Source organism: Gallus gallus, chromosome 5, assembly GCF_016699485.2.
Source record: "Gallus gallus isolate bGalGal1 chromosome 5, bGalGal1.mat.broiler.GRCg7b, whole genome shotgun sequence".
NCBI classification, from domain to species: domain Eukaryota; kingdom Metazoa; phylum Chordata; class Aves; order Galliformes; family Phasianidae; genus Gallus; species Gallus gallus.
The window spans coordinates 27625969-27652197 of NC_052536.1; the positions used below are offsets into that span (position 1 = coordinate 27625969).

The following is a 26229-nucleotide window of genomic DNA, read 5'->3' on the forward strand; positions in this document are numbered from 1 at the left end:
GCACAGCTTCAAATGCTGCTCAACTGGAAAGGGTGCCCAGGATCAGAGCACAACAACCTGTCTCCACACAGAAGAGCAGCCACAAGATCTCACCTACGTTATGTCTTCCTGGGGTAAATGTGTTCCCAAACTTGAAATAACAGCTCAACTCCTTGCTTTGCCAGAATAAAACCTGACCTTCTTTCAAGCCTTCCTCAGGTCTCGCACAGACCAGAAGGAATCTGACAGGTGCCCCAAGCACATCCATCTCACAAGGACAAAGCACTTGAAAGGGTGGAGGGAACACCTGTGGAGAACCCATAAACCAGGTAGGTGTGAGGACTGCAACAGCTGGAGGATCCTCCTCACTAACCTGTAGGTAGCAGTGAGAGGTAAAAAGGAAACATCCCTCCGTTTCTGGCAGCATACCTCAGGCAAACTTCAGATGATAGATTCAGGTGTTACTGTGAGGAACGACAAAGACGGAGGAAGACATGCTGGAGTAAGAGAAAAAGCAAGCATGCAAAAGAGGAATAAAAGAGCTTGACTAGTGGTAAGGCTGGTAAAAGAGCAGATTTATACTGAATGTAACAATTAGCAATGAAAATGCATACAGAAGTCTAATCTGTAGACAGCCTTTGTCTTCCACTGACCACTGTACATTCCATAGACCAATCAATTCTACAGGGAGGAAACAGAAGTATGTGTATTCTGATAACCTTTCAAGTAATCAGTACATTCTGATCCTCCCAGTAGGACCCCTGCTAGTCTGTAAACCAACAAAGCCCAGCAAGTGCCCTTAGTAACCACACGCAAAATCTACTGAACAGTAAAAAGCAGAAGTTCTATTAAAAGGCAGAAAATTTAAAATCACAATCATCTATAAAAATAATCTATTTCTACACAATAAATATACCATTTCTTTCTTCTTTCAAGTTGACTTAAAATACTCAAGTTAAGGATATCTTACAAACAGCAATGAGGAATCTTAGTTTATATTTTGTGGGAAAGCTTTTCTTGCAAACTCCTGTTTCTGAAGTGATTTGAAAAGAAAAAGGTCTTTTGAGATACCAGGTCACTCAAAGTCCAGGGACCTGAGTCCAATTCCTGTCTCAAAATGCTTTTCTTTTCTCAGTAACCAAAAATGATAACAGCCCTGTGGTCAGCCCTGAGGTTCCTGTAAGGAGGGACAGCTTTATCAGCAGCTCATGCATCAGAACAAAGGGAGAAAAATGAAACAGCAAAGAAGTGAGATGGATAGGTGGTACTCCTGACTGTTGAAAGGGGTTTTCTGAGCCACACAATGAGCTCTCACTGCCTGAAGTCAGCAGAGATAGGAAATAACACTATCTGAACACGTGCTCAAAATGCTTTGAAGTAATACATTCATACCCAGGCTGCTGCTGTAGACAGGAAGGTCTCTCTGAGATTACCATCAGCTATGTGAATGAGCACAGAGATAGTACACATTTGGATAGATTGATTTTTGTTAAGACCTGCCAAGGGCAAAGGAAAGGCATAAAGTTTCCCTTATAATGAGAACGGTCTAATTTGCAGTTCTGCACTAAGAATTATTTATCATGAATCTTTGATTCCTTTCACCCAGGCTGCTACTGCAGCTCCTCCAGGATGGCACAAACACACCATTTCTCCATGGCTCCTCTTGATCTCAAGCAGGCTCTGCTACAGGGGTGGTTTTCACCTCTGCCCTGTGAAATGTCTTGAATTGTCTGACAGCGGAGACCTTCCACCATAAACACAGCAAGTCCAGGATTCTGTCCAAAAGTTGTTAAGAAATATATAACATAGCGTGAAGTATGGCAAGGGTCATACTGAGACTTCCTTACAGAGGCTTATAGAAGTTGAGCACAGTTTCATTCAGAAGTACAATTCATCCCATGCAATCAAAATCATCAAAACCGACTTCAAAGAAAGGGGTATTTATTTTCATAACGTCGTATTTTAACTAAGGTCTAACCCCAGGCAAAAAACCACAAATATTTAAGAAAGTCAAGACAGTAGCACATTTTTAATTACAACAATAATAATTAGCACACACTGCCTTAAGTTTTCAAAGAATTTTACAAAAAACCTCGATTAATCAATCCTCACAACACCCTTGTGAGATAGGTAAGTTCTATTAGTCTCATTTTAGAGACAGGGAAACAGGCATGGAGAGTACGATTTGATCATCACCACGAATCAAATCCAAGAAGAAAACGTCTGATTTTCTAGTTTCCTGCCATGTCATCTGACTTCTTAAAAAAAAAAATGCTGGTCTTTTAAAGTTTGTTTCTTATTCCTTTTAAGACACTCCGTTGAGTTTCACTCTAATGTGAAACGGTACCTGCCAAGAGCTACTCACAATGAACAAGCAAAACTGGGGAAAAAACACTTTTTACAGACTCTGTGCCGCTGGAAGCTGTTTTAAAAGACACGACTTAGATGCTTCCACACTGCCAGCATCAAATAGTATCGCTTCTCCTCAGGCAATAAGAAACTCAATGAGGCCTATTGCAAGGCTGCTGAAACTCTGCAGAATCTGAAACAAACAAACAAGAATAGTAAGGATTCTTTGCTACTTCCAAACAAGGAATCTCTCTCTAGTAGGGCATCTTCTCCAGGAAGAACTCATGTGAGTACAACTGCACTGAAAGCAAAGGAAGATTTGTTATCGGGAGATGCTGGTGGTGCAGCCAAGGTGCACATCTGGAAATCCTGGACATGTTCACATATTGTGCTCTATGTTAAAAGAGAGGGTGTGAAGGCACCAGACATCCCAGGGATAGAAAATAACTCCCAATAATCAATTAGAGCAGAAAAATTCCCTTAGCATATCATTCCTGCACTGAACTATCCAGTGACAGTCTAGGATTAAAAATTCCAAACCACCTGATAAAATTCAAGTCAGCAGATTAACTCTTTGTAAAATGCCAGCTCTGGCAGATCCACTGCTGCCTGCTCACCAAAGCCAGGCTCTGATGTTAGTGGAGAAACAGAAATAAAAATAGTCTTTCCACTTTCAGTTACATACGTCCATTAGTCTCTGTCCTAAGTCCAGGAAGTTAGTTTCACGACAGCTGGATCTGAAGATCCTCTCCATACTTTCGGATCAGCTTTGTGTGGTTGTGGTCCACTGACCACTGCTCTGGGAGGTGTTTGGGCTGCATGCTGTCCAAGAAATGCTGCCGCCAGCGTCTCTCCAGCTGCATAAGGGAGCGCAGGCCTCCTTTAGCACAACACTGTACCACCTTCAGTCCATGTGGCATGTAGCTCTCATTGCAGATCCTGCCAGGACAAAAGCAGAGTTTATTTTCACACAAGCCCACTGTCAGACTCCAGACTCATCTAAAAGAAACAGCAAGATGCTGAAGATGTCTTCAGCTGCAGGGTTTAATTACAGCCACATGGTAAGCTAACCAGGAGGGGACCCAGGAGGGAGAATTAAACTTTGCTTCACTGCCAGACTGCTTTCTGGAACACAGCTACAGTGGGAAGCCAGGATCTTTGAAATGAGAAAGTGTTATTCTTTTATAGCAATACTAAATAAAGCTCTCAAGGCCTATTACATGCTCCTCAGGAGACAGACTGCAAATTTCCAAGGCAAGAACAATATGCTGCTCCAGAGCCTCAATCCTGCCCACTGGACTCCCTGCCTGGATATGTACTGAGATGTAACACTGGCACGTTACAAACAACAGTGAGCTTAACAAGGAGAAAATATCTTCACGCGGTGAGAGACCAGATACTAGTTAAAAGATATTCGGAGAGGCTGAGAGAAAGAAGAGGAGAGGAGAATTCTGGTATGATTTGTCTTTCAGTCTCCCACTCCGACATGCCCTTCAAAAGGAGCAGAAAATAGTGGAAGGGAAGAGGGGCATGTAAGAATAGATGGAGATTTCTGGAAAATAAATGGAATGAGGGAAAAAAAAAAAACAAACCTAAAACCGAGGGCTGCAGTCCACATACCCAAGGCTCTTTGTGTAGACTTTGGGTAGGCTTCCTGTCCCTCAATTCACATACTAACATAAGTGACTAAAATGTCATATCTACAGTAGGGTTATACCTGGTTTCCAGACCAGCTGCTTCCTGCAGCATCTCTGGGGTCACAGCTTCTACGTTAAAGAAGTCCTTGATGCCTTGCAGGAGTTCTGCCTTTCGAGGGTCTGGCAGGCTGTCTGCATTCAGCAGAGCTCGGGCCCCGGAGCGCACCTGCCGGCGCAGAGGGTCCTCCAGCAGCCGCACTCCTTCCTCAGAGCCAATAGGAGCACCAAACTCCTCAGCCAGCTGCTGCTTGAGATGGTTGTCATAGTAATTGGAGATGGCGTGGCAGGAGGTGCAGAGTAGGAGCACGTCATGGGAGTTGTGGTCCTTCATCTGAATGGGGAAGTGCCTTCGGTACTCATGAGGAACAATGTTCTTCCTGGAGAAGAAGCAGACAGTTCACTAAATTTGCCTGGAGCTGCTACTCCCCAGTTCCTCCTCTGGCCCACAAAAGTACAACTAACAATAGTGTAGTTGTACTAAAGTACCACTAATACTATAGGTCCAGGAAAACAAAGAACACAAGGGTCAAGACTCTCAATGCACTAAGAGGATCTGCAACTCCTTACTTGTATTTCTCTCCATAAGTTTTCCGCATATCTCCATTTTTCCTTGTTGTGACCTCACAGACTTCAGGTCACCTAAGCCTTTCAGAAATTTAAGGATCAAGTACTGGAAGGACTAGTATATTTATTTTCAGAAGACGATGCCATGAGAACAGCATGTGTTCGCATACTGCTGCCCTCTGTAATTAAAATTGCAAGACATACATGTTCTCTCCACAGGCCAGCTCCTTCCTCAGTAAGAAGAGGGAAGGTTGGCCTGTTCAGTGCCAAACTTACCCAGATGCAATTGACCATGGAGCATTCAAACAGCAAAAGACCATCCAGGATGCGAACAAGAACAGTGTTTCAGGCAACTAACTTCTGGATGCCAAACTAGATGCAGACTTCAGTCCTGTTTTATGTGTTTTTCTCATAACCCACTGAACAACTCACCGGATATAGGACTCCCGTTTGCCACATACAACACACAGATTTTCTTTAACCATCAGATAATAATCAACGTCAGACTCAGGACGTCCTGAAGGCTCAAACCGCAGCTTCACAACAAATGGGTCTGTGCTAACTAGATCTGAAAGAGTAAAGGGAAAGAGGAATATTCAAGACAAAACGGTATTTAAATCTATGACAATTATGCTAGAACAAAGGAGACGTTCAGAACAGCATTTCCGATAAAAAGGGTACCAAAAATTCACGCCCTGTGAATGAAATGCAGTACAAAAGTGCTATATTTCAAACACCAGCTGGAAAAACACCATGCTTACCTCCAATCCCCTTGTCCAGATACCACTGAGCTTTCTTGCGATCACAAGTGCACAAGGGCTGTCCATCTGGGGCATGCAGGAAGCAGTTGTCATACAGTGGAGATTTTCTGTAAACAAGGAGACAGCACTGCAGAAACTATAATAGCACAACAGATGTATCTATAGTGATGTGCCCCATACTGCAGCCACCTCCAAATCAAGCATCAGATACCCGAGCCCAGACTTCCAAGTTTCAATAAGATAATTTGTCTAAAACTTAGTGTGAAGAGCAATTACTTCATTCTTCCAAGAGCAGCGTTAAAAAAGAAACAACACACCACTCTTGGAGCACAGGGAATCCATGCAGTATTCGTTCAATCCACTGTATATTCACTCAGTGGAGCTCTATCAACTGAAAAAAAAAAGAGATGCAATCTAACTAAAGGATTTCTGCTGATGTCCATGAGGGTGGGTGATAAAAAAAAACAAACCACAAAACAATAATGATATGGGAGGAATGTTTCCACCACACATCAACGCTTCAGCTCAAACAACATCGTAAAGGAGAACACCTTCAAACTAAACATGCTTACAGTAGGGAAGAAAAGAAAATAACTTTTGAAATCACATCCAATTTTACTACAGAACCAGCATGCTGGAGATACTATAAAAAACAATGAGTCTACAGATCTCTCATGAAATCAAGCGTGGTTAAAAACAATAAATAAATAAACAAGCAAACATAGTGAGATCCCATTCTAGCTTGGAATGCAATTTTGTTTAAATTTTCATCTCCCCATGAGGTGCAATCTTCGTGTTTTCTATGACACAGGTTCCAAGTTCAAAAAAAAAACATCTGAAGGGACTTACTGTGTACAACACAATATTGTTAATGGCTGATAATGAAATCAGTATTATTGACTACGTTATAATGTCTCCATTGCGAATCCAATAAACATGAAAAGGAGAAAACAAATACTGAAATGAATGTTTTTTCTTCCCAAATACAGGCAGTCACAGTAAACTGCAGTTCCTACATCCATGTGATTCATTTTATTAGAGTGCATCCAAACAAAACCAAACATGCTGGTTCTCTGTGTCTCCTACTGCACTACGAGACCTCAAAGAGACCTCTCCTACTTGTTTTATTTAATAGAATTGAACCTGCAAAAGCAAAAGACGATAGGAATTTAGGATTTGCCCTAGAAAAAAGCCTGCTGGTTGGGGATCCTAAATACAGCAACAGCTACCTCTGCAGTGACAGAGTAGAACCATCCTGTCCTCTCTCCATGGCCCACACAGAAGTGCAGCGCTTTGACACTGCTACAGATGGTCCTTCCCGCACTGCCTGGCACCTCGCATCATCTTTCAGGTCTGCTCAGTCTCTTGACACCTCTGAACAGGAGCAGCTCATGAGGCAGACCCTGTTCACAAGATCCGCTCTACACAGTTTTACACCTTTTCCCTGGAGGAGACAGGGCACAGCTGTTGGGCAGTAAATGTCACCTGAGCAGCCAACTCCTTCCTGCTGAGACTGCTCCTGAGCTAATGTCTCAATATTATGAGGAAAGGTGAAAAACAAAGATATCCTCTTGATCTTTTCACGACCTAATACAGATCTGAGTACTCCTGCCAACTTTCAATAGAGGAAAACTAGGAAAACAGAAGTAGGATCTGGTTCTCATGTCTGCTGAGACCTGTGTTTCCCTCCCTAGCTCGGATTATCCACTTTATTTAACAAGGAGAGCAGGAAGTATCAATCAGTTTTCAGCTGTGGTTCAAGGAGTAAAATTTACTTAGATACTTACCTTGCAGAATATCCCACACCCAGAGGCTTTCGTTTCTGCCTCCGAGGATCTCTCACTTGCTGACTGCCAGAGGAATGAACATTCACCACAGATCTCCGATTCTTTCCTTTGTGAGGAGAACGTGCCTCTCCACTCCTGTCCTCTCCCGTGCTGCCACTTTTTCTTCCTTTAAATGGGATATCCACCAGGCCTTGGCATTTACTCAATACTTTTTCCCAACCAGAAACAGAGTTTTCACCTTTAGATGTAGCAGGGAGACAGGCAAATCCCAGCAAATGGAGGAACAGAGCTACTGAGACCTGGGCATCCCTAGCAGCATAGAGAACCTGCAGAAAAGCAAAGACATTCACACACTGGCAAATGGCAAACACTCCCAAGCACCATCAGTCTTTAATAGTAGATGCAGCAAAGCCAGGAGCTGGATTTATTTCCCTTCAAAACTCACACAAAGCTCTGGCAGTTAAGTAACGCTTTCATACCACTGCATATACCACATTTCAGGGTCAGTCAGACCTGAAATACTCACAGGTGCTCCCACACACTACCTACTAACATTCAACATGATTATTTGGCCTGTCACTCCCTCTACTGGTCAGTGATTTTGTACACATCCGCAGCATGACTGAAGAATGTGAGCAATTAGGGAAACCAAAATAGATGGTGAACATGGCTTTGGTTTTCAGCATTTCTCCGACTTTGTACTGACTGCTATGTGTTGGAGGGAAAAAAAAAGTGAGGATCTGGGTGCACAAATACTTCCAGGGATCTTACCTTAAAGATCTTCAAGAATTAAAGGAAAGCAAGGGTCAAGAATCCACTGAGAATTACAGAAAATCACCTTCACAGAAAAGGAGGGAAACTCAGGCAGAGTCCATAACTGACTTCACATCACAGATACACAGAAGCTGTTGAGGCAGAACTCAAAGGCGGCACAGATCTCCATATTACAGTGCCTTTCCTCTCATAAAAAGGTTCCTTTTCCTCCCAAAACACTGAGTTAAAGCGGAAGACACACCTGATCTTGTGTCAGTTCTTCTGCCTCCCAGTTGCTGCAACGCATATGAGGAGACTTGTCAAGCGGGCAGTTCAGGACTTTTTCAGCTAAAGACTTAAGGCTAAGGCAGTTGTGAAGTAGATCCTTCCTTCAGTTTTAACAAAGAAAGTGAAACAAACATATATTAAACACAAAACTAAACACTCATGCAAATTTGGATGGCCTCATGCAGCCTGATTCTGCCAGAACACAGTGCACTTGACGCATGACTCCCACTCAAGCAGCATATAGCTAGCTGCCTGTCAGCTTTACAAGCCCTCTCCCCCCCCCTCCACTAAAGTGTCCATCTTAGATCTAGTGCCTGCAATATGCAAAACAGGCAAGGCTGGGAGCTGATAACATTTAAGGCTGACGTATTCTGCTCTGAACTACCTGCTTACCAAATAAAGAGATCTGGCACTGAACGATGGATTGTTTGCCCCAGGCTCCTAAGCAAACAGTTGGGCCTGGAGACATTTTTTGAGGAGTACAAAAACCAGGAATGGCTCAAGAGGAATCCTGGCCTCCAGGGACAAGAAGCCCATCCTTCACAATAGAAAGGCACCACCAGGTCAGCAAAATCATGCCCCACATCACTAACACCACATATATACCCAACATGAAGAACTTTTTTAGTAAAACATTTTATTTTAGGAGAGATAAGGAATGTCATTGTAACTGTAACCCATAAATGGGAGTACTGTCATTGTAAAAGAATATTCAAACTATTTTTTGTCACTTTTCAAGAAATCCTGTCATTCAGCAGTTCCACTTCTGTGCCACTACCATATCTACCCCATACCAGTAGGCAGCGTATTCAACATGTGTATACATGGTGATCACTCTGCCTGCATTTTATCACAGTACTTTGCCTTTATACAGGTTGATAGCACGGTACTCAGAAAAGCCTTTATGGGTGTTACGGGAGAAGACTGACATGATTAACATTCATGAAGGTTTCCTTTCCTTTCAGAACACAGAATAGACATGACGTGTTCTTGGGATGCTGCTGTCAATGCTCATGCTCTCTAAGAGAGTACACCACCCTGAGAACTCCAGACCTACCTGCCTGGCATCATAGAATCACTCAGGTTGGAAAAGCCCTTAAAGATCATCAAGCCCAACCACAACCAAACCATACTACACCCTCCACCAAATCATGTCCCTGAGCACATAACTTTCAAACATTTAAACAATACAAATGATGCACTCAAAACATCTGCCTCTGTCTTCAGACACTCACCGCTGCCTCATGGCTAAATACCGGAGATCCACGCTCCCTTTGACTGGAAGACTATAATCCTGAAGTAACTTGCAAGCGTCTTCCCAGCATCCTACTCCTACTTTCAACACAGCATCATCTGCCATGATGTCCAGCAGGGTCTTTGGGACGGGCTGTCCGCTGGCAACAAGCCTGGGCAACCGAACGAGAACGCAAAGGCCACTGGCAGAAGCCATCTGTAGGAGGGATACGGGATTTGCTTTTCCCTCCACAGATACCTGAAAGAAAGACAGAAAACACAGGCTGAGTTTCAGCATTACGGGCAATAGTGCAGCTGGAACGAATTACAGAAGAGGCCACCAAAGACAGGAAATACTTGTCAGAATATGTGGCCAAGAGTTGTTATACATGTCTAATTGGTTTTTTTTTCCCTGAACATTACACAATCTGTCCCACAGCTTATTACTGTCCCGCAGCAGCTACTTCTTGCCACACTCCTACAAGAGAAATTTCCCTTCTCTTACCCTTACCCCCGATAGCTGAGCTGGCAGAAGAGAGCACATTCTTTAATCCTAGTCAGCACAAAGCCACCCACTGTGTAAGTGCTTATGGCAAATACACTGTTTAACCGCGGTTATACTAATGAACGTGGTGTGAATTAATTTCCAGCCAGAAACAACGGCAAAGTCGAGCTTTATAAATGACTCCAAGTCTGCGTTGAGAGCTCACATAAGCAACTGAGCTTATGTAGAGCCAGCGAGCTCCATCTACTATCAGTAGATAAGAAGATATACTCTTCTGGTTTATTATCTTTAGGAAATACTTTCCCCATTACATAGCTGGACTTCAGATAGCGTAAATCCAAACCACTTTACAAAACCGCATTTAGAGAAACGTTATCCAAAACACAGAGCGCTGTTGAGCCATACAACTATCACCGCACGTTTAGAACCAGATTTACGACGACGTCTCAGCAAACAAATACAACCAGCGATTGAAAAACACCATCAGCAGACTTAAACGTGAGAACAATCACCGTTAGCGGGTACTCCCCTGGTGCCACCAGAGTTCCAGCGGCTGGCCAAGTCGTCCCCATTTGAGCGAGCACTCGCCCTTCCCCAGAGGATTTCCCGTGGCAATTTGCAACCGAAAGGGGAGGCGCTCCGATCACTCACCCACTCGCAGTCCATTCCAAGCACGGGCCACTTCTCCAGCTCCTTCTTCAGCAAAGGCTGCACCCGGTCCCACTCCTGCCGCTCCGACACGACCACTATGTCTGCGCCGAGGCTCCTCTCCACCCAGGAAAGGGTGGGGGGTGCGAAGAGGGGAAGCGCTTCCCTGCCCCCCGCCTCGCTCGCTTTCCCCTCCGGCCGCTCCCCCGCCGCCTCCTCCCGCAGGCTCCCGCTGCGCGCTCTGCCCCTCCGGCGCTGGGCGGCCTTCCACAGAACGAGCCCCCCCGCGGCGATGCCCAGCAGGGCCGCCAGAGCCACGGGCACGGCCGCCTGCCTGGGCATTTTGCAACCCCGCGCTTCACCCTCTCGAAGCGGCGCGGTCGGGTTTTATCATGGCCTGCAAAGAGAAAGGAGAGAAGCGGGCGTTAGGGACGACGTAGCGATACGCGTTCCGAGCTCCGAGACGCCCACGTCCGTAGCAGGACGAAGCGAGCTCCGGGCACGGGAAGCATCCCGGCGGCAACGAAACCCTGCGGCCGCCGCTCGGCTCGGCAGGGCCGCCGCTCCCCCGGATGCTCCCGCAGCGCCCCGATGCGCTACGTTCGGTCGCTCGCCGCTCCTCTCGGGACGCGTACCGCTACCCCTCGCTCCCGGCTAGGCCCCGCCGCCCGCCCCCAGCCTCCCCGCCGGCTACCTGCGTCTCCGCGGAACGGCCGCCGCCGGCTGCAGGAACCCCTCGCGGGGCGGCCGCGGCGCGCACCGGGACGCTTAGAGAGGCGGACGCTTCCTCTTCCCCGGAGCTGCGGGCGGCCCGTGGGCGCCGCCATGTTGTACGGCAGCCGGCCGAGGAGGGGGGGCGGCCTCCGGCCCCGGAGTGCCGCCGCCGCTCCGGGCCTCCGGGCGTGGCGGTAGCGGCCCGCGGGAGGGCGGCGGGGGGAGCGGAGCTGTAGTGGGGAACAGGAAGCGGTGGGGAGAAGAGAGTAACAAAGGCAGGATGGGAAATGGAAACGGGAGCGGCGCCTGCTTAGCAGCGAGCGTGAGACAGGTGGGGAGCTGGAGGGAAACAAAAGGGAGAAATCACGTGGAGAGGGATAAGGGTTTAATAGAGGGATCGTTCCCGTCAGAGCTCGGGAGAAGCACGTGTGAGACAGCAGCGCAATCTGCCGGGCTGCAGTGACTCCCACCTCCGCAAGAAAGAGGGGCTTTTCTCTCACAGCCGTACCCAGGCCGTGGCTCCTCCACCCACCCCCTGCCAACCAGTGTAGCAGACGCAGCTGGGAGCCGAAATGCTTGGATATTACCGAGATTCCTGTTAAACCTGACTGACCACTTCCTGCTCCCCTGCTCCAGCACCAGCGTTCCTTAATGACAGGAGCACAGACTCAGGGAACTGAGCTGGGGCAGTAAAGTAGTCTAGAGAAAGAAGCTAACATCTGGAGACGCTACACGCTTACTTCAGAGGCCGTGTAATGAAGAGCGAGGGACAGGAAGAAGACCCAGAACCGCTCTGTGACTGCACTGCAGAACCCAGCTGCCCTGTCAGGGTGTGACAGGGTATCTGTAAGAACTCCATCAGAGACTCGAGAACTTACAGTAGCGACCAAATCTGAACAAATCTGCAAAGTTTATTACAAACGTGCAGTTACAAATAAACTGACATCCGCCTAGAAATCTGAAATAAACCAGTCTATCCTTTTGCAAAGTATTTGTTTGAGTTTCTAAGGTAATGAGGACATGGCTTTTGAACAACTATGGGACTGTATCCTTGGCTGCATCTAAAACCTTTGTTCTTCATGGCATCACTAACATCAACGGAGTCCTGTAAACCACAAGTCTCTTTAACAGCTTGTCGTACTACCTACATAATTGATAAATTCAAGTATAAATGTTAAAGTAAAAATAAATGAGAGTAACTGATGCATGAGCGTGCTCTGGCAGAGGAAAGAAAATAAGGTCCCGAAGCCTGATGGGGACATTGCAGAAGAAAAGAAGGTAACTGAGTAGACACCAACTACTGGCATAACCTTCCGTATGGGGAATCTCTTGCAGCTGGTAACTGAAGCCTTTACATAGTAAACAGCTAGATTTACTTTTCCTTCTCCCTCTTGTACCTGATCTGAGATCTTTACAGAGGCCGCAGTCAGAAGATTCATTTTTAGCCTGATTTCCTAAGGAAGTCTGTTGGCGCTTCTGCCTGTGGATCCCCTTTCTTCCTCCCTTTCCTTGCCAAAAAAGCATGTCTAAGCCGTTGCCCAATTCCATCTAAATTTGTACAAAGAGATTGAGCTTCCAAAGGTGACTGCTGTGAAATGCAAAGCCGAGTCAATGAGATAGACCATAATAAAATTGCCGCTGATAAAATGGCAAGCGTGCGCAGACACTGCTTAATATACATCAGAGAGTCCACACAGCAGTGCCACATCAGGACAAGTCCATAGGAAACCAGGCTTCACTTGTTCTGCTGCTCACAGAAAAAAAATAATATATATATATATTTATAATCCCATTAGCTCATCCTTTAACAGGGGAAGAGTACAGTAAATGACTCAGTGTTCAAAGGAAAATCAATGATAGTGGAATATCAAAGGAAAGAGGCTCCAGTCAAGACTTAAATTGCTGTTAGCAGACAATGAACCAAGAGCTGCATGTAGTCTCCACTAGCTCATTAATAACACTCCATTTGGGGCCCCATCCCAAGCTACATAAGAAAGCCAAACTCACATTTCAACTCCTAATGTCATTTATCTTCCTCGTGTAGATGCTAGTAACCCCATGACTACTTTTTCAAATAAGTAATTCTGAGCAGGATTTGTTTTAATAAGGCTGATATCAGGGAAGTAGTAGGACCGCTTCTTTTGTCAAAAGTCAGAATGAGATCAGCTTAAAATGAACTGTCAAGCCATATCCTAAAGGCTCAGTTTCACAATGCAACAAGGTGGATGGAAGGTTTAGTCCCTGGTTGAAAAAACAATTCTGATTCCCTCTTCTGCCTGTAGCCTTCCTTCTGCCGCCTCACTTCTACAAACATGGATGCCAGTTTGATTCAAGGAATTTAGTGAACAGAAAGCTAATAGAACAAAACAGAGTTTTCTTGTGGTTTAACTCCTTGGACTGCTCACCACAGAGCCAGATCTCAGTGAAACTACATCCTAGGCCAATAGATGAATCAGCTACAACTCAGTCAGTGCAGGAATCTGCCAGAGTTTGCATATTTTGCAAAGAATCTGATCTGCTTTCAGAGGTGTGAGCTGCCAGATTGATCCCATGAGGATGAGTTGTATTAACATGAATCATCATCAACATATTTCTTCATTAATTGCCTACTCTTTCACTGCATATGTAGGATTAGAGAGGAATTTCACAATTCCGTTTCTTGAAGAGCTGACCAACCTACCTCAGTGGCTGAGTTCCAGAAGATAAAGTAAGTTGGTCTTAGCTCATGGTTGCTGAGAAAGTGACATCTCCTATATATCCCAGAACTTTGCTCCAAATAACACACTCTTGACTGGCCTGTGCTGATTTGGGCACTCAACGGGACACTTCTGTGAGCCAAATGAACTGCAAACTGGTAGACAAACAGGTCCAACGAGTAGCAGCACCAGGACAAAGAAAGTGACAGAACACAAAGCCAAGAAAAGTAAATCCTCCCTACAGAAGCTACAAGTCATTAAATAGGCTCAGCTGCATGTTAAAGCTACATCTTAAGCTGAACAGCCCCAAGGGTTGACGTTTGGGAGAACGGTGCTTGTTCTTCCCACCTTTCAGCTCTGTGAAACAAATGAATAAGCAAAAGGAAAAAAAGCCCAGAAGCTATCTAGTTTCTTCTAGAGGGAATAAACTCAATCATCTAATTTATTTATTTTTTAAATGTTATGGCTAAAATATGACATCATCATCTTGGCTCGCTCTCCTTTTCCTTCTATCCCCCCCCATACCTCCAATCACCAATAATAATAATAATAATAATAATCATAAATCCAGCCTGTTCTCAGTAAATAAAAGCCTTTACCCTGCCACATCTCCCTCTCTACCTGTCTCTCTGGCGCATTTGTAGACCGACTCCACAGACATCAAACTACCAGCAACTTCTCCATTTCCACTGTGGATTAAGCAAAGCCATTCAGAGGCTCAGCAGAGCTCAGAAAAAAAAAAAAAAGTATTTGAACCTTACTGTCTTTGACCTGACACAATTAAGCATGCTTCACTTTAAATCTTATTTTACCTATTTAGCCTTCCTTCCAAGTGTTCTTAGACAGATTCTCCTCATGCTGCGTCACAGAGCTGTATCCTTGGTCTTCTGCTTTTATCCTCCCACGTTTTTTCAGAGTTATCTCATCTGAAATACAAGTACCAACTCTTTGCAGATGATTTACAGATCTGCTCCTTTCCCCGGAGTTATTTATCCAAACTTAAATCATAGCCATTTTCTCTCTCTCTGGATGACTAGCAGGAAGCTATAGCTCAGCAAAGCTAGAACCTGGTTCTTTCTCTTCCCTAAATGTCCTTTTCTTTGTGCATATCTGTGGTAACACCACCAGTCTACCATCCATTTCAAGCTTCATGTCAACTTTTAGCTCTACCTGAGACCTCTTTAGATCCTAGCCTAAATTTAGACTTGTACTACAAGGTACCTGTAAGACAACGTCCTTTGATCCATCCACACAACAAAGACTTTTGTTTGGGTCTTTTTCTTCCATAACTGAATTGCTCCAAACACCTTTCCCTCCAGCATTAACCAACACAGCTCATAACACAACAGCCTTTAACAGCTGTAAATGCCATGATTTGACAATACAGTAAAGCTGACTATAGTCCTCCCATTAACGATCAAATATACCACACCCATCAAATGGAAACCACTAATGTAATTTTAACTCATTCTGCCAATTTAAATTTCATCAGTAGAAATGTTGATGGGATAATTTTGTACCATCAGACATTCAAACAACATCAGGTACTGTCAGTCCCTGCAGAGGCAGAAGAAAAACTCTGTAGAATGGGCACAAACTGATGTGAGAACAATGTGACAGCATGGTCATACCTGGTCTGGACTATTTTAGCAATGCTGGGAGATCTGGATGTACACAGGCCCAGAATTAGTAACCTTGAAACCACAGCCTAAGATTATTTATGTAGATAATTACTCTGACCACATCACTTCTCTGTTGGAAGCATTCTGATAGTTCCTTATTCTCTGTATTGCACCAAACATTATTTACTCATCTACATTTCCAAGAGCCTTTACAGAAAGTCACTCCCTGTTCATTATCTCCCATTTCCTTTCCAGTTGGCTCCTCCTTTGTATTGTCCACTTCTTAAAGTTAGAGTCAAAACATTTTTATGCTTTATTTCATGCTGCTTTTGAGGCATGGAGTAGACTACAAACATCCTACAAAATTCAGCTGTTTAAGCAGTGAGTACAAACAGACCCTAAACTATCCTGCCAAATCTGCAGTTTGATCTAACCTAGGCCAGTTTGGCCCACGGTATTCAAACAGTCCCAGTACAGCTCCCTACATTAAAGTATGTCCCACAGAACAGTAATTTGTGGAAGTTGAGTTGGTTTTACTAAGTACTGTCCGTACCTTTATCACATTCCAAGCTGCAGAAGTTTCTCACTGAGCTAGAAAAAGGCACTTCATTGATGCCACTCCAGCATGATTCAGACGCATTGTGCATGCGTTCTGATGAGATTACAGCATTCAAGCACTAACACAGCAACATGTTATTTTCAGAGAAAAATACTACCACAGTGCAGGTCACAATGATTTCAAGTGTTAAATATTCTCAAAATTAAATCAAACAAGGGAATCAGAATGCAATGCAAAAGAAATACTCACCAGCACAGTTTTAATCTATATGGTCTTGAAAAAATATTGCATTTAGCAAAAAAGGCGGGCAGTCTGCTATTGGTTTTCTTTCAAACACTGACAACACGATAACTTCTTTCTGACTGCTTAAATATGTGATAAAAAAGCCTAAGTGAAATCTTTCCTGAAAATCCTGGCAATGTTGTTTTAGGAAGTAATTTAATTTATTTACATCTGACCATGCAAGTACACAGCCTTCCTAGAGATTAGATTCAGTACATGAAGGAAAACGTCTGGAGATTTTATTACGTCATATCACGAATGAAAGGTTCTTGCATCTATTTATTTCAGTATAGAAACAACAAAAAAAATACCTGACCTACCCAATACTTCAGGAAAGAAGAGAAAACAAACCACGTGTGACAGAAGTGACAGCCACATTACGTAATGTATTTCTGGAAGGCTCTTGGATCATACAGTGATGCAAGCTGCATGGGAAGTACAGAGGAGAGAATGGAATACAAGCTTCTGGAGTCAGTTCAGAGTCTATGGGTAGAAAAATACAGTACCACTAAACTGTGCTGGGAATTTAGAAATAGACAACGGTTTCTGATGTAATTGTAATGCTGTCGAATTTCATAGTATGCAAGCAAAAGAGAAACATAGTAGGATTTATACCAGTACAATTCACCTGAGCCTGCAGCTAGGGTAATAAACACAAATCATGACAGACAGGGCCCTTGTCTCCCTACACCAAGACTTGCTACACACCTTACCTTGCAATAGCTGGCTCTCCACAGCTGGAACAGAGCTGCTCAGTTGCAGGAAAGATTAATTGTTCTTGGTTTCCACTTCCATATTAACATTGGTAACCATCGTCCCAACAGAAAACATTTAACAGACCGTGTCTAGATATTCCCCTTATATGATCATTGCATCTTTAATTAACCTCTAAGTTCTGATCTTTACACCTATTGATATCACATGTGGAAAAGTTGAAATATAAGAGGTGTTCAGTGATTTTTAAAATTCCACTAGAAGCCAAAAGTTTGTTACTTTGTTAAAGGCAAGGTGATAGTGATGCCAACTAAGCAGCACGGCTTACAGGCGTGGTTTTTTTTCTGTAGTCCTAACAAAGGAGAATCCCAAGTGCTCGCCTTTCTCTAGTGAAATCACTTAAGCTCCTGCTGAGAAGCTGCCCCTGAACGTGGCAGCAGCCCAGCAGCACCATGTGCTGCTGCCACACCACAGTTTGCGTGAGGAAGGGGTTTTGTTTGTTTTAAAGTCTGGGGACTCCCAGGTCTCAGTGGACACAGTGCTGTGCAGGGCAGGCCACGACTGTCAGGCCAGTTCCTCATCTTCCCAAACCACAGCTTTCCTGGGTGCTACTTCTCAGGCACCTGGGAGAAAATCCAGACCTGACAGCTTCACGCTGCAGCTGTGGGACTACATAGCTTGTGTGCGTGGGACAGCAATCACTTGCCAGGTGATGCTCCCGTTGCCCTCACGCAGCATCAGGGGTTAAACATGGAGGACGCAGTCCTGTGAAGGAAGAGGAAGAATATGGGTTTTCCTCACAAAAACACAGGTGAGGGTGTCATAAATCCATGAAGTACAGCACAGCTCAGTTCCACCTCTTTAACTGGCTGTCTTTTAGGGTTCTGCTGTTGCTAAGTAGAACGAGATTCACCCATGTTTCCCCTGGAGCGGAGTCCCTGAGAGCACAAGGGGCATCTGCCTCTCAGCACCATTTGAGTGGGGGGGGGGGGGGGGAGGGCAGAGAGGGCAAGCAGCACACCTCATATTGCCCCACAGAAACTTAAAATCAACAAGTTCCTACAGACACTGCTAGAAATCTCACAAAAGCTGTCCAAGGTTAAGGGAGGATAAAGCCCAGTTCCAGGAGCACACACGGGGGCACTTTCCCCTCACGCCCCTCCAGCTCCTACTCGGCCGTGCCTCGGTTTCCCCCTCGGGCCGGCAGCTCGGAGCGGGTGGAGACAGGCAGCTCCTCGCCTCCTCCAGCCGGGCCGGCTTCCAGAAGGAACGTGGTGGGGAGTGGGACTTAAAACGAGGAGAGGGGAGCGCCGCGATGAACGACCCGGGGCCGCGCGCGCCCGCCCGGCCGCCCACGGCGGCACCTGCCCGTTGGCGGCGGGGAGCCCCGCACGGAGCACTGCCGCGGGTCCCGAGAGCTGCGAGTTTCTCGGCGCCCCCCCGCGCCGCTACGGAGTTAAAAACGGCGGCGCGACGTTAGAGCCGGGCCGGCGGCGGGGAGGCGCGGGCTGCAGCTGAGGATCAGCTGCTGAGGGGAGCGGGGAGGAGCCAGCGGGATCAGGAAGCGGCGGAGTGTCTAACACCTCTCTGCCATGGCTGGCTAAAGAAAAATCATCATAACCATAACAAGGGGGGAAGCGGGGGAGGGGAGGCGGCGGCGGCGGCGGCGGCGGGGGAAGGGGCGGCGGGGAAGGAGCGGCGGGGAGCGGCGCGGCGGCAGCATGAAGAGGCGCGGCCGGGGGGGCAGCATGCGCTCCGTGGTGGGGTTCCTGTCCCAGCGGGGCTTGGAGGGGGACCCCCTGCTCACCCACGACTTCCAGCGGCGACGCCTGCGGGGCTGCAGGAACCTCTACAAGAAGGACCTCCTGGGCCACTTCGGCTGTGTCAATGCCATTGAATTCTCCAACAATGGAGGCCAGTGGCTGGTCTCAGGTAAAGCGGGCGCTCCCCGGCCCTCGCCCCCTTCCCACCGCCCCCTCCCCGCGAAGCATCCTCCTCCCCGGCCGCTCCCCTCGGCCCGGGGGGAGCCGCGCCGCCCGCAGCCGTGCCCGGAGCCGGCCCGGAACGGTGCACCCCATGTGGGGACCTAAAATGGTTGACAGGTTTTAAATTGTGCTGTTATCGCTGGGGAGGAGGGTGAGGGGGGCAGCCCTGGACAAAGTTTTTATGCGAGTGTTTCCAGGACGCTGGTGGGGGGGAGGCTGAGGGGTGCCCTTTTATTTGCTAAATCCTTTGGGTTTACCATCTTTTATATATTTATATATATATATGTGTTTGTATATATATTTGGGGAGGGGACCCAAAAGTGCGGGGAGAACCGAGTGACGTTGGTCAGTGCCCGCCAGGAGCGGGGCCAGCAGTGGTGGCCGGGGGCTGCGGGGAGGGGGTGCAGCGGGGTCTGGGGACTGGCACCCCGCACCCCCAACCCTCCCCATCTTTTTGGGGAAGGAGAGGAGCATTTGTTTTGTTCTTCCTGCCCCTTCCTCCCGTTCAGAGTGCTGGGGGCTGGGGGATTATTTCGCGGTGATGTTTTCATTTTGGGGAGGGGGTCAGGGCTCCACCGCCGCCCGCGGGGCTGGGGGAGGCGGGATGCTGTCAGGTGAGGGCGGCGAGGGCTTGGCAGGAGCTGCGGCACCGAGGGGGGAAGGCTCCAGGGCTTCGCACCCCGTTCCCCGCCGGGGAGGGGCTGCGAGGCTCGGCAGCCGCCCGCCCGCCTCCCCCCACCCTGGCAGCGCTCGGCGCAGGTGCTTCTTCCTCCTTCTCCGCCTTCGGGCCCGCGGGGGTGACGGCGGAAAGCGGGCAACTTCAGGCCGGGGCCTGGCCGGGCGCTGCAGGCCGCGCTCTCCTCGGGCGGCTCGCAGCGACAGGCCGGGGAATCGAGGGCCTATTCCGGCCTCGAGGGGCGGCGGTGCTCCCTTGGGGGACCCGGTCTCGACCGGGGCAGAGCCCCTCGGGGCTGCCGGCCCGGCTGAGGCCGCTGCCGGCGCGGTGTCCGTTGCAGGCCGCGGGGGAGCCCGTCGCCCTCAGGGGAAGGGGGCGGAGGAAGCCCCCTCCCCCCCCCACCCCCGTGCCCGGGGCCTGCCCGCCCTCCCGCGGCCTAGGCTCGCTGCCGTGCGGGAGGACGGGCTCGGGGAGTCGCCCGGCTCCTGGGCATGAGGCCTCGGCAGCTTTGTTGGGAGCGGTCTCTCCCTGTGGGTGACGGCCTCGGGCAGCAGCCCAGCCGTCGCGGTGTTGCTCAGACTCCCGCGGGTGGGCTGTGAGCAGCGGCAGGGCTGGGCGAGTGGGTAAGGGCACGGGTGGGGGCTGTGCGCTGCCTCATCTGTGTCTGCTGGGCAGGGCGGCATGTGACACACAAAGGTAGCAGGGATGGCTCCGGGAGTAACATCGGGATTAATGAAAAGTTAGCGTGGCTGTTATCAGCGAGGATGAAATAAAAACACCAAAGCGTACCCCTGTGGAGTCATTTTGATGTACTAAGACCTTCCTCAATTTAACTTTTTTCACGGAAAAAAAAAAACTTTGAAGTATAAGTCTGGTGACTTCTGGAATGAGCATTACTTGGGGAATCTTCTATCCATGCGTGTTCACAACTCTTAAAGCATGCATCCATTTGTCATGTGAATGTATGTATGCATACTTTTGTGTTGGTGAAGTACTGATCCATCTTAAGCTCTCAGATGTGCTAGATCTGGCATACGGTTTGTACTGGTCCTCTTCCAGCAGCAGGCAGAGCTATGCATTTCTGTTCTAAAGCGCTATGAAGAGCACACATCTTGTTCCTTTTTACTTTACATAGTATGTGATAGAAGGGCCATCAGAGTTTTCAGTTCTTGCTCAAGAAAGCCTCGGGAGGCACTTCAAGTCTTGTCATATATCACTGATGCACTTAGTTATGTTGACATCCATCCTTTAAGTAGAAGCAAACAGTTGAGGGCTGGAAGGGACTTCAAGAATTAGTTTTGTCCAAGTGCCTGAGTCAAAGTAGGTGCTGCAAGATAATGGAGGCGGTTTTCCCATCAGGTGGATGTAAAGAAGGATGTAAAGAAGCAGTGATAAAATGAAGACTTTCAAACCATGTCCAGTTCTCAGTTTCTCAACTTATTTAAAGGTTCATACTGTAGACGCTTCCCTCAGCATATAGGAGATGGTACCCTTCTAAATTCGTAAGATGACTAAGTAGTAAGTAAATGTTCTTAAAATAAATAAATAAAAAAGGGGGGGGGGGGGAGGTGGATGAATGAGGAGGAGAGGATGCATAAATTACTTGTGTTAGCAGTGCATTTATTTGGGGTAATTAAGCACAGACTACCTTAAACCTGACCTTACACTGTTGCCCTGAGAAAATGAAAGGTTCTAATTACAGTAACTGCTTTTGACAAAGTTTTGCCTTATCTGTGGCCACAAGATCTAGAATGCTTTATGTGACATGGCAGAAATAGGCAGGTGCTTTGTTCATCATTCAAGAATAAAAAGGCAAAAGATTTATGGATACCCTTCAATTTTGTGCTGTTATACGTACAGTCTTTGTTTATATTAGACTCAAAACACTACTCTTTAGGGTCACACTTAATTGTGAAATGCTGAGAAATGGCAAAAACAATGAGAAGGGAGGGAGGAGTATAAGCGGCCTCTAATCTGAAGATTTTGTGTAAGTGGTGCTTCAAAAGACTTCCAAATGTAGATAAAGCCTTAGAATAGATGGCATGTGGGTCTGTCCTCCCCCAAAATAGTCAGTGTGCTGAGGTAAGGATGAGATGTTAGATACTTCCATCTGCGCTTGTAGTAGCTAAGGGAGTTAACAGGGATATTGGAGTGTGTGAAAAGGAAGAGTGCAAGCAGTCCTTTCTGTTGTTCAGATTTAAGTAATATGTATATTCTCAACATTGAGGAGTCTGTCTCAGCTAATTGACTTGTTAACAACTTAAACCTCATTGGAGCTGTTTTAATAAAGTACAGTACATTCATACTGGCTCTACTGATTGCATTTAAATACTAGCCTGCATCTAAGTTAGTGCTGTTCTTATCTGTGTTTTCTGGAATGCTTTTCTTGAGTATGTGTCCCACTTTTTTTTTTTGGACGTATCTCCCAGAAGCAAGTCTGTAAGGCTAACGATTACCGTCTCAGTAAACATTTCAAGCTGCTTAAACAGGGTTTACATTACAGATAGTTTTCCTGTTAGGATTTTGGAGTGAACTTCAGTGTAGACAAGCTTCAGCAAGCCTTTTGGAAGCACGTTTAGAAGTTCTTGGTATCCTAACCTCATTAAATCTTGTATTAGTGATTTCACGTTTAATAGTAACTAATTTTGTTCCTAACTGTGGTTTTGAATAGCACTGGATTTGTTGTTTTGTTTATGTTCTGGATGCATTTGGCCATTTTGGACACTATAAAAAAAGTTTAGGTCAGCAAATTAGATGGGATCTTCCGGCCTGTAGGCTTTTGCTCTGCCTGCATGGAACTTAACAGTTGCACTTTAGAGAGGGAGAGAAGAAACACCCATGTTCTGGGGCAGGAGTGCTGTAAGAAGGGACAGGCATAAGGAAATGAATTTAAGAGAAATGAAAAGAGGAAGTGGATACTCAGGAGATAATGTAACAAGCAGAGTAGACCTATCTGTAGAATGACACAAGGGAAGAAGAAAGCTTAACATAAAAGAAATGTGTAGCTGGGGCTAAAATTGTTAAAACTAGCTCTGGATGGAGTTGAAAGATTTAAGTGGACACAGTGTCTCATTGCAACTTTTTCTATACTAGGTGGTGGTATTTTTTTTTTTACTAACAGTTTGAGAAACATGTGACTGTCAGTGCATGGAAATTGAATTCACTATGCGACGATAAGCGTCTGACTTCTTCCCTCAGATATGCCAAGCATCTCCTTCTGCACTTTAACTTAAAAAATCATCTTTATTTAGTCTGTCTAATAAGCTTGCTTTCCCTCATCCTCAAGTTTGGTGGATGAGTCTTTCTATTTGTTTATCTGACTGTCGTTTTTCATGTGTGCTATCTCTTAGAAACATAAGTATCTTTATCAGAACCTCCTTCCCCTCCCCCCTCACCCAAAGTGTACTTTCAAGATAACCCCTTGGAAATGCTGTAATCTGAGGCTCATTTAATCCATGCATATGTTCTTTTTCTCTCTCTCTCTCTCCACTTTTTTTTTCCCCCTCTTGCCAGATAATGTAGAAGTTAATAGCTTCTCCATGATCGTAACTTTGTAGGGTTGTGAGCAAGTGCTGGTAGTTCATCTGTCATTTGGTTGCCAGGTGAATCCAAAAGAACATAAGCCTAGCACAGCATACGCTAAGGTAGTGGAATATTTCTTCTGAATTAAGAAAGTTGTGTATCAACTATGTTTTAAATAGTTATTCTTAATCTTAGCCTTTTTGTATAGAGTTCTGAATGAGGAGTCATCTTAGGTCCAGTTACTACATATTATTATCATTAATGTCTGAAAAATTAAAAAAAAAAAAAAAAATGGTACCTGGAAAGGTGGCAGTAATTTCAGGGGATAAGAATTGGATTTGAAATTAAAATATTACCTGGAAAAGATGGCATGAAGCTTGATAGGGACCAGTGCAGAGTATTTCAAAAAGATCAACCCTGTAACTACACCATGGAAACTTGGCAGTAGTCATACAGAAGAGAATCCAAATGTGATGGTAGTCCACAGCATAATTAATGCTAGATACGATAAAGTAAGTGAAGTAATGGTTCTGTGCTGTTTGGCCCTGGTGGGGCCTCAGTGCTCCATTTTGGGCACTGAATTTTGGGAAAGATGTGGCCTAATTTGAGAATATTCATAGGAGAGTGAGAAGGTTATGAATAGTGATTAGAGGTATAAGAAAATGAAAGCCTGGAAGAGGGGATTTTGTTCAGTCTGCAGGAAAAAAAAAACTGGCTGGAGAGGCAAGTCTTAAAACATAGAAGTGCTATAATTGTTGTTGCATAAAGTTGTAAACTTCTCTTTCTCCACTGGGAAGGGGACAAAAACTCTGTCATGAGTTATAGCAAGGAAGAATTTAGGATGTGGATTGATCTTAATGTGCTGTAACTCATGTTTACATCCAACAGGGGTGGCCTTTTTTCTCCTCTTCCCTTCATCCTATAGTTCATTTGCTTTTCTTCTCCTCTCCCTTGTAATGTGGCACTTGTATGGCTTAAAGTCATAAACAAGTGTGACTGAAGTATCTGGATAGGGGGAGGAGTAGAAAGAGGTTGTTTGTCTGAGGATTGGTTTTCCATCAGGTCAACCTGAAGGTATTCATTTGCTGGCTGCATCACCGCTGTTTTTGAGAGAGGGAAAACAGCAGGGCACACATGGCAAGGGGGAGTGGGATTATGTGTCACGTCAAACTGCACCCTTGGGCTAGCTATTAGGATAATCTGCCTTATGGCAAGGATAATGAAGCACTGAAATAGGCTGCCTAAGGAGGGTGGTGCAGTCTACCTCAGTGGAGTTGGTTGTGTTTTTGTTTTTAAGAGTAAACTATACATGCATCTACAGGGAGTAATTCAGACAGTCTGCCATTTTGCCCGTGATCAACTTCTTGAAATGCCTTCTATACTTTCTGTCGCTCTTGCAGCTCCTTGACCAGATAAAAGCAATGAGCATAATCTTATGTTCCTATTCAGAACTGTTGTCCACTTGCCATGTAGGTTCTTCAGTGACTGGGCCTGAAGAGGCATACAGAAGAAAGAACTGTAATGGTCTTAAGCTTTGTCCGCAACTGATAAGGTTAATGCACTTAAACTGCAGTTTAAGTCCTTAGTGGCATGATTTTTTAAATGCTTCTCTTTGCATGTGAGAGTTCAAGTGTGTTTCACGAGCTCTGCAGGTCCTGCTGAGGCTAGATTAGCTTTCAGCAAGGGAATATACAGGCCTCCTTCAAACTTTTAGGAGAACTGTACTAAATCAGTTCAGGTAGACCACAATGGGAGTAGAATTCTCTTCCAGAATTAATTGTATGTGAATTTACAGATTCCCTGCTCTGAAGGTAACCAGTTCAGGGAGTGTTTTAGGGAAGAACTAGCCCAAAAGTGGGGCAAATTTGGAATACTTTGATTTTGGAACTGTGAAGGTAGCAAAGTGTTTGTTCATAAATGTATGCCATGCTAACTCATTTAGAATCAGTTTGGTTATTTGAAGTAGACATGTTCTACTTATGTTGTGTCTATGCTACTTAAAAACAACCAACCACCATCACCGTGTTGTTTTGGAGTGCTGTTCTTACTTTGAGTCTCCCAAACTCCTGGGGTGTGCAATAAGCACAAACCATTCTGAAGCGGGCACACAGTGAAGGAGTTTTTAATTATTCCCTGAGGTCCTCTCTGGGTCGACAGGAACCAGAAAATTGTCAAGGGTGAACACAATGTTTACTTACTTACAAGTCTATTTCAGGATATCTGTCCCAAGATTTGAAATGAAAGCTTTATTTTTAGCTATGTTGTGCGTCCTCTGTCCTGCCTGTGTCTCATCAAGACAGAAAATGCTAAACATTAACTAAGTATTCCAGTGACTTGGGGTAGGAGAAGAAATGTGTATTCATTCTTTGTTCATGTATTCTTGTTATTCATTTACTTTTAAAATAATAATTGGAATACTCTTATTCTCTGCATTGAGAGTAATGTGGAAAGGTGATAAATTTTTCAGCCTTGCTGACCACAAATATTTCTTTGGCCGGAGTTCTCTTCCTGCCTGACTTCCATTTTACATGTAGGAGCTGGTATGATCTGTAATGAACACAGAAGTACTTGGCTAATTTAGTCTTCTAAAATATGATTCCTTTCTGAGAAGTGGCTGTGGAGTGGCACTTTAAGTGGGATCACACAAACATACTCTTGTCAAGTTGTCAGTCACACGGTCCTGAACAGGAGCACTCAAGTAAGAAGAAAGCAAATCTTTTCCCACTTTGTGGATGTTAAACTTACTTCTGACACTTTCATAGTTACATTGTCCCAGGTAACTTTCACACTTCAAGTTATTTGGATTTCACTGAGCATCTACGTGGCCCAGTAGGAGAGAGCCTCCAATATGCTATTAACTATTTGGCTTAGGAGTGCTAAAGGATCAAGAAACCC

At 45.7% G+C, this 26229-nt stretch overlaps 2 protein-coding genes across 7 annotated transcripts in view; one reads left to right on the forward strand and one right to left on the reverse strand.

The window, feature by feature from the left end:
- Window positions 1-1903: 1903 nt before the first annotated feature.
- Window positions 1904-18667, reverse strand: EXD2 (exonuclease 3'-5' domain containing 2). Of its 6 annotated transcripts, none has more exons than XM_046941718.1 (9): window positions 14787-18667; window positions 10568-10961; window positions 9414-9670; window positions 8153-8279; window positions 7138-7463; window positions 5351-5457; window positions 5022-5157; window positions 4046-4402; window positions 1904-3267 (listed from the first exon to the last, which is right to left on the reverse strand). In XM_046941718.1, the coding sequence occupies exons 2-9, from the start codon at window positions 10904-10906 to the stop codon at window positions 3051-3053; spliced, it is 1866 nt and encodes a 621-aa protein (XP_046797674.1). In that variant the 5' UTR covers window positions 10907-10961; window positions 14787-18667; the 3' UTR covers window positions 1904-3050. The 6 variants fall into 6 exon arrangements, with proteins under 6 accessions (XP_046797674.1, XP_046797672.1, XP_046797673.1 ...); XM_046941716.1 differs by lacking the exon at window positions 14787-18667 and adding an exon at window positions 11749-11847; XM_046941717.1 differs by lacking the exon at window positions 14787-18667 and adding an exon at window positions 11263-11409.
- A 167-nt stretch (window positions 18668-18834) lies between these two features.
- Window positions 18835-26229, forward strand: part of DCAF5 (DDB1 and CUL4 associated factor 5) — a 66467-nt gene continuing 59072 nt past the window's right edge. The window contains exon 1 of the mRNA XM_015287596.4: window positions 18835-19083. Coding sequence (XP_015143082.2) covers window positions 18873-19083 — 211 coding nt within the window. The 5' untranslated portion in view covers window positions 18835-18872. The remainder of the gene's footprint in view (window positions 19084-26229) is intronic.

What these genes read in the sequence shown, in the direction of transcription:
- EXD2 (XM_046941718.1), bottom strand. Translation starts at nt 10,906, where the DNA reads ATGCCCAGGCAGGCGGCCGTGCCCGTGGCTCTGGCGGCCCTGCTGGGC. An exon ending in TCTGGACAAGGGGATTGGAG is followed by an intron (nt 5,158 to 5,350) that starts GTAAGCATGGTG and finishes TTACTCTTTCAG; the next exon opens with ATCTAGTTAGCACAGACCCA. An exon ending in AAACGGGAGTCCTATATCCG is followed by an intron (nt 4,403 to 5,021) that starts GTGAGTTGTTCA and finishes CTTCTTCTCCAG; the next exon opens with GAAGAACATTGTTCCTCATG.